This window comes from Schistocerca piceifrons, chromosome 1, assembly GCF_021461385.2.
Source record: "Schistocerca piceifrons isolate TAMUIC-IGC-003096 chromosome 1, iqSchPice1.1, whole genome shotgun sequence".
Taxonomy (NCBI): domain Eukaryota; kingdom Metazoa; phylum Arthropoda; class Insecta; order Orthoptera; family Acrididae; genus Schistocerca; species Schistocerca piceifrons.
Window position 1 is genome coordinate 327998550 of NC_060138.1, and position 8461 is coordinate 328007010.

Sequence of the window (8461 nt, forward strand, 5' to 3'; positions counted from 1 at the left end):
GCCTGAAGGCTAATTTAATGGCCATCACTTCAGCAGTGAAGACATTGCAGCCATTTGGCAGACAGTGGAGTTCACTACACTGTGCACCTGTTTATGCAAAGCCTGTCTGTCCATTGACTGTTGAGCCATCGGTGAATACCACTTCCAAAACCAGTTACTTCTCAAGGACAGCCAAGAACAGATGGCAAAAATCAGTGGATCAACAGAATCTGTTAAACCAAAGGAGACCTTGAGGCAAATCTTAGGTCAGGGCACAAGCCATGAGGGCAGAAGGGATGTCTCCCTGACCAGAGGCAACAATGGAAAAGTTGCAGTTCCAAATAGACACTGGTGACCTTCAGCAATTGTAAACACAGTTCTGGGTTGCCATTGTGGGAGGTGGAGATCCCTTCCACAGTAAAGGACACGGTAGTTGGGATGCTCAGGGAAGCTATGAATGCGTGTAGCATAATTCAGCAACTGTTGTTGGCACCTGATAGATAATGGTGGGAATCCAGTAGTGACTAGTTTGTTGTTCACAGGGCTAGTCCAGAAGGCTCCCATTGCTTCAGACCCCACAATGATGAATGGGGTCCAGTATCTACAATGCTGAGGGTGATGTTGAACCATATGCAAGACCCCCATTATTGAGACGGGACAGAATCAGGGTTTTGTAGAGCCGCAAAAGGGTAAAGCGATCTGCACCCCAGCTAGTGTTACTGAGGCAACAAAGGGTATTGAGGTGCCACCAACAGGGAATTTAATACTAGTCCCAGGAAGTGGTGTGTCTCAAATACAAGAAGTAACTGATCATCTCTACGTAAAGCTCTGGGTGTGAGAGGGGGAAAACGATGGCAGCAAAAGTGCATGGCACGAGTCTTGGCTGAAAACAAAGCCATGGGTAAGAGCCCAAGACTCCACTTTCCATATGGCACCCTGTAAGTGACACTCAGAAGCAATAAGAAAAGAATAAAATCAACAGCATATAAGGAGGGCGATACCACAGACCCCACAGCCACTGCTAGACCATTGATGGACAGCAGAAAGAGGGGTACACTCAGTACAGAGCCCTGTGGGTTCATGTTTTCTTGGATTAGGAAGGGGGGGGGGGGGGGGGTGACAGAAAAAGTGCCCACTTGAATGCAGAACGTATGGGGCCACACGAAGTTATTGGCAAAAATTGGGAGTGGACCCGGAGACCTCATTAACGTAACTTAGTATGGATGTGGTGATGCCACATCGTGTCATAAGCCTCCTGAACAGCAATGAACTGCTGATGAAGTGCAAAGGCTGTCTGGATAGTGGACTCCCAAGTGAACCAAATTATTAGCAATGGAACGGCCTTTGCGAAAACTGTCATGAGATGCACAGTAGACCTCAAGACTCAAGAAGTCAACACAGCCACTTGCTCACCATGCATTCCAGCAACTTAAGACAACATCAGTAAGGCTGGCTGGGCAATGACTGTCCATCTCGAGAGGATTCTTACCCAGTTTCAGTAGTGTAACTATTGTGCTTCCTCGCCAGTGAGATGGGAACATACCCTCACCCTAGATCCGATTAAAGAGAGCAAGGATGTGACGCTGACTATCTATTCAGAGATAATTCAGCTTTTGGTTGTGACTGCGATCTGGCCCTGGGACCATATCAGGGCAATGAGCTAGGACACTGTAGAGTTTCTATTGACTGAATGGAGCACTGTATGGCTTCAGATGGTGAGTAGTAAAAGATAAGCGCATTCGTTCCTCCCGTTGTTTTATGAGCCGAAAGGAGGAGTCGTTGTACTCAGTTGCAGATGCACGAGTGTGATACTCAGTAAAATACTTGGCAACAGCATCTGGATCAGTATAAATGGCACCTGCTATGGAAATACTTGGTGCACCTGCAGGAGATTGGAATCCATATAGTTGTCTGATCTTTGCCCATACCTGTGATGGAGAGGTACGTAATCCAATGGTGAAAAATATACCATTTCCAGGGTTCTTGCTTTCGTCCTTTCATGAGGTAGCGAACATGGGCATGGAGCCGTTTTAAGGGCAATGAGGTGCTCCACTGAAGGGTGCCTCTTATGGTATTGGACAACCTGCCTATGAACTCCAATGGCCACAACAATCCTGGGGTCCACCAGGGTACCGTCTTCCAACGGAGGGATCCTGAGAAAGTGGCGATGGTTTGACTGGCTGCCAAAAGAATGGCTGCCATTGTATGCAAAAGAGCCACATCTAAACTGTCTTGCGATGGGGAGCTAAGGACAACAGCAGTGATGTAGCCATCCCAGTCAGCATTACAGAGAACCCATCTGGCCAGGCATCCAGGGGAGCAACACTGAGGGAGGGACAGGAAGATCAGAAAGTGGTCATTACCATAAAGGTCATGGTGGGCCCTCCAGTGATAGATGGAGAAGACCAGGACTGCAAAAGGAGAGATCAATGGCCGAATAAGTCCCATGTGTCACTGTGAAGTGTGTGGGGGCACCATAATTTAAGGGGCAACAATCAACTTGTGCCAGCAAGGTTTTGAGGTCTTTACCAGAGCCAGTGATCGCTGTTCCACCCCACAAAGGCTTACGGGTGACTAAGACTAGGAATGGTGGCTTCATTTTGTTTTGTTTTAGGGCGAAACAAAACAACTAGGGTCATACGCAATCATGTCAGAACTGCAGAACACAAAGACAAAAAAGGAGTTAAAACGACTGTACATTAAGCCCTGTCGACAGAAGGAAGGACTACTAAAAACATGGACTTGGAGAAAGGTCCATAAAATATTCCACAGAGACAACAAGAAGGTCCAGATATAAAGATGAACTGTCCTTAGCCGTATTGCTACGACAGATAAAAAGTAAAGCATTGTTGGTAGCCCACATGTCGTTCGCTAAAACAACCGATAATTCAGACAGCAAACACTAAGGAGAATGTAAGTAGTTAAAAAAGGCATCCTGTAAGGAAATGGTGAACCGTCAATGGCTGAGGACAATGAGCACAAAGTGGTGGTGTATCACCACTTTACAAATGGCAATGGCTAAAAAAGAAAGACAGTGCTCAATATGCAACCTAGGTAACATGATCTCATGTAAAGATGTAAAGATGGTGGAAGAAACAAATTGTGCCGCTATAAATTAATACAAACAGTCCTGACAGTGGAAAAGCAAAATCCACTGTTGATGTTTCACGAGTAAAGATGATTGAGACAATGCTGAAGATGACATTCAAAGAAATAAGCCCATGGAGAACTGCAATAGGCAGCAAAATCATCAAGAAAAAGGGTGACAGAGATGCCTTACGGGAGACAGGCTATAATAGGGTTATTGGCAATAGCAAAGAGGATGGTGCTCAGGACAGTACCCTGAGGCACACCATTTTCCTGCATAATGGTGTTCAACAAGACAGAACCCACGGATAGCTGAAATGGGGCACGCAGCCATGGATGCCCCACGTGCAGAGAGTAATGGAGGATACCAGTCCTCCAGCAGGTGTCTTAGGCTTCCTCCAAATTGAGAAACAGGGGCACAGTCTAGTATTTCCGCAGAAAACTATTCATGACATGGGTTGACAAAGTGACAATACTGTCGACTGCAGCACAGTGCACTCTAAATCCACACTGTGCAGTGATTTAGAAATTGCGAGACTCTAGCCACCACACCAGTCGGGCACGAATCATACATTCCATCACCCTTGCACACACAGATGGTCAGAGAAATGGGGTGGTAGCTGTAAGGAAAGTGTTTCCCCTTACCAGGTTTAGGTATGGTTATGACAGTGACTTCATGCTAGTATCCGGGATATGTGCTCTCTGGCCAGATGCGAATGCATCTAAGAAGGAAAAAGTGCTTGCCCGCAAGAGAAAGGGTGCTACAACATCTGAATGTTACCATCATCTGGTCCTGGGGCAGAGGATCAGGATGAAGTGAGAGCATGATCTAGCTCCCTCAAAGTAAAGGCTGCATTGTAGCAACCACGATTCTGAAAAGAGAAGGGTATCAACCGAGTCGCACGTACCCGTTTCCAATGGTGGAAGGCAGGGTGATAGTGAGTGGAGCTCGAAATCTCCACAAAATAGTGGCCCAAGGTGTTGGAGACAGCGATAGGGTTCACTATGACATAATCTGTCTCTAAGCTGGTCGTAGGTTGTGTTCCAAAAATGAACAGCATAGAGAGAGAAGTGATGACACTTTCTGTAGGACCTGACCATCATTTTGCAGGACAATGCTCAAGGGCGTGCAGTGAAAGCTGTTACTGATTTGTTTGACTGATGGGGCTGCTAAGTGCTATACCACCTACTGCACTCCCCTGACTTAAGCCCTCGTAAGTTCAACTAGATTTCTAAACTGAAGGAAACACTTCACAGCATTCGCTTCAGAACTGCTACAAATTCGTTGGGCAATAGACCGTACCGCTCAAACTGTTAACACAACTGGCATTGCTAAGAGTAACCTACAACTTCCACATCACTGGCAACGAGTTATACACAATGATGGCAACTATTTTGAAGGTCAGTAATACTTTGAAACACGTATCTATTTTGTATGAGCTGTAAATAAATAATTGCCACTATTTAAGTACCAACCCTCGTATTTGAAATGAGAGGGAGGACAATAGGCCACAATACATAAAATCACTACTGATTTAACTGGAAGGGCTACAGATGACAAACCACAGTCAGTAGATATGTTTAACAACCATTCCTTAAATGTGCTACAAAAAATAAGGATAATCAGTTCAAGACGAAAATCAGTGTGTTGAAAAATCAACTCTCAAAAAATTCAATCATTTAAATGTCTCACCTTCTGAAATTAAGGAAATTATATACATATTTTCTCAAAAGTAGAAGCTCATCTGAATTTGGCGGCACTTGCAACACAGAGCTAAGGACTTATGTTCCCATGTAACTAGTGTCGCCTTTTCTGAAATATGTAATTGATCACTAACTCTGGGCATTTTCCCACTGATATTGAAATATGGCATCATTAAATCTGTATATAAGACATGTGATCAAAGAGCAAGCAATAACTGCTGCCCATTTTAATCCAGACAACATTTTCTAATTTTTTGTTTGATAAGGTGATGTATTCCAGAAGGGTATACCACCCGAGCAACACCAATTCTGCTGCGAACTGTGTGGCATGGAATGTGGTATAGTGGCTAGCATCTCTCTCTGGTGTTCTGCAGGCCCCCAATCAAACCCGGCCACCAGCAATTATTCGTTTGTTCCTATTTTTCACTTCACGGAGGTTCTTAAAATTTCTCATTTTCGTTACGTTAATAAATTATGAAATATTCGGGGCTTGTACAAATAGCAGCACACACTGTCCACGAGTTCAGTTCTTTATCTGTACACTGGTGTTCATGGTATACTGATTTCAGTGCGAAGTGCTGTATTTCAAAGGGACATCAGCTTTTGGATTTTGATGTGATTAAGGTTATGGCAACAATTTTTGGCAGAGGTGCAAGGTACTTCAAAACACCTACATCACCCTGGCTCCAATCAGGAAATGTAAAATCTGTCACTCAGACAGACAGTAACTGGAATACAGTACATCATTCCCAAAGCCCATATATCAGGTAACTAACTAATATAAAACAGTGGCAAGTCAGCTGTACATCATGCATCAATCAGTGTTTCCCAGAGATGTTTCCAAAACCTGGTGAAATGGCTGAAAGGAATCAACCAAATCACCAAATACAACAGATGGAATAGCATGATGTGTGTGGCAAATGGAAATCTACATGGATGGCACAGCCCAGCAGTGGTGTGAGAAAAAAGAAGAGAAGCTCATTTTCTGGGATCAATTCCAAGTCGAATAGACAATCAGCAAGAAATTTGCTTTACAGAAAATCAATGTCATGGGGAAGCAACACAGCCTTCCATACAAATCATTTTGGCCCTGTGGTACATTGTGAATACGAATATGACAGAAGCTGACAAAATCTCACATTTGATGAAGGGAGTCATAGAAGACATGCACTATGCTCTTCTGGTAAGGATGTTCACAACAAATGAGGACTTCATTAGGCACCGTAAGTACATGAAATAATGCAACAGGAAAGAGTCAGGAGAAAGAAGTATGACCAACTCCCAAATGTGGTCCCTATGGCCGTGGAAGACCATCACAATATTATCTCTGTCATACGCCAGGTGGTAAGAGAAGAAATAGAGTACAGCAGTTAATGGCAGCAGGATCTTCAACTGGCATGAGGAGTGACAACTCGTTCCGGATGTGAGAATGTAGGAAAAGCCAAAACAGTCTAGGATTGGCAGCTCAGTGCCATCAACAAAGAATCGTGCTCTGCTACCACTAAGGACTGTGGAAGAAGCTACTATCAAACTGCCAACAAGATCTAGTTCAAACCATAAAACAACTTCAATGAGAATCAGCTTTTCTGTGAGAACTTTACAGATGCCATCAGATCTGGAGTGGAGAGAAAACAGATGAAATAGACCATTGCGAAACACTGTAGCAATGCAAAGGTCCACCAGTGCTGGCATACAGAGGACCATTACAAGACCTAGATCCAGGATGCTGTTGTAAGCTCCAATGAGAATTTCCATAGCAGTGAGTCACTTTCTCTCAGACACACAGCAATGTTATGTGGTGCATTGCATGCAACGCAGCATAGCTGTTAGCACCACTGCCTGGCATGCCGTGCGTCACCAGTTCAAACTTTACCACCAGCAATTGTTTGCTATCTGGGGGGTTCTTGAAACTCTTAAGTTTGTATTTTCTGGAATGACTAACATTTGTAAAAATTGCACCATGCTCCACCCAGGAGTTCCATTCTATCTATTTGTTGGCGTTTGTGATAAATGTGATTTCAGTGCTAAGTGACTTACTTCAGTGATAACCCTGCTTATCAATTTGGTTGTGATTGTAGTAACAATGTGACAATATCTTCAGTAATCACAGTCTGAAGTTCAGATAAGTTGTTCATCAACTTTGATAATGTTATTTACATGTTCACTCACTGCATTTTGCAAGCATTAAATAACAAAATGGCACTGGTTGGCATTTTCTGAGACCAATTTAAAGCCTGTGTGTGAACAAAAATATTATTCTAGACAAACTGGGGTTTTACAGAACTGGCAATATAACCAAAGAATGGAGGTCATAACTAAACAAAAGAATGCACGTAGTTGTACTTAAAACTATGGAAACTACAGATACGAATATCAACAACGCAGTAAAAGAGATTGTTACACTGTAACTTATCGTGGTGATTACATGTCAAGTTGCAGACAGGTACAATTAAAAGACACTTACACATAAGCTTTCGACCCTAGCATTCGTCGGAAAAAAAGAGGAACACACATCATCCATTCACACAAGCAAACACACATGACAGGCTACTTCGACAGCTTGGGCTGGAATGCTACTATTGGGTGGGATTGCTACTTCACATTCCATGTGGTATTAGCATTCTGACCAGAGCTACAGGAATTGGCGATCATGTACTAGGATGTGGAAGGAAAGGATGTAGTGTAATTGAGCGAGCGCACAACAACATACAGTGATTTCGTTAAAAGTCCCTACATTTAGAAAGCAACTGTCAAAGCATGTCTTCTTAATACTCACATGCAGAATCTTACCACCGAACTAACAGCGAATAGCGACATCATCTGCCACGAACCCATTATGGGGAAATAGCTGAAATTCTGTCTCCAAAAATGCTTACAAGCCTTCACACCATTCTACTTTACCCGTTTGTCTCTACCTAACATTAGGCACTGTGGACGCGCATTAGTAAGCATTAAATGAAAATTACTGCACTATGCGGTTGAACTAACACGGAATAGAAACTTCTGCCGATTTACATCAATAACTACCAAACACTACACGTTAGGCAGCAAACGGTGGATGTCCACATGCCAGTCATCTAAGTAAACGCAGTGCACCATACATGCCAATAAAATAATGACATTTCTTCAAATACCTTTAATTATTGCTGCCATTCAGGCCCCACCCACAAGCGCATTGCATTTATTACATCACTCTACAACCACAGTTTAAGCCTCTGACACACTGTTATCACAGACAGAGGTAAACATCATTCGATTAGTCGTTTTTTCGATAGGGTACCAGTCACAGATCTTCTATCATCTGCAGCATAGACATCAAGGATAGGCCCGTATTACCACGGTCTAGACCATGGAGGTATTCTACCTCCATGGTCTAGACCAAAGTCGTGACACTTCACAACAGTCGTGACACTTCGCCCCGATTTTGTTGCCTACCGCGCCAGAAGCGCCCCAAGCGGCCAGTAAGTTAAATTGTGAGTTCGGCGTGATCGTGAAAGCGAATAGTGTTTGTTTGATTTCTATAATGATTTTTGCAAGCAACAACAGGAAGAAGACACCACAGTTGTCTTTTTTTAGGTTTCCTAAGGGTCCTGAGAGGTATATACCATTATGTTACTAAACTGTATCGTCAGGATTCACTTGTAAACTACATGTGTATTAATGATTCGTGTTTCGTTTTAGGAGCAGAAAA

General features: G+C 43.4%; 1 protein-coding gene across 1 annotated transcript in view; it reads right to left on the bottom strand.

The window, feature by feature from the left end:
• The window catches only part of LOC124788399 (biogenesis of lysosome-related organelles complex 1 subunit 5), a 34197-nt gene extending 26097 nt beyond the window's left edge, over positions 1–8100 (bottom strand). Inside the window, exon 1 of the mRNA XM_047255668.1 lies at positions 7905–8100. Within this exon, the coding sequence (XP_047111624.1) occupies positions 7905–7923 (19 nt within the window). The 5' untranslated portion in view covers positions 7924–8100. The remainder of the gene's footprint in view (positions 1–7904) is intronic.
• Between the last annotated feature and the right edge of the window lie 361 nt (positions 8101–8461).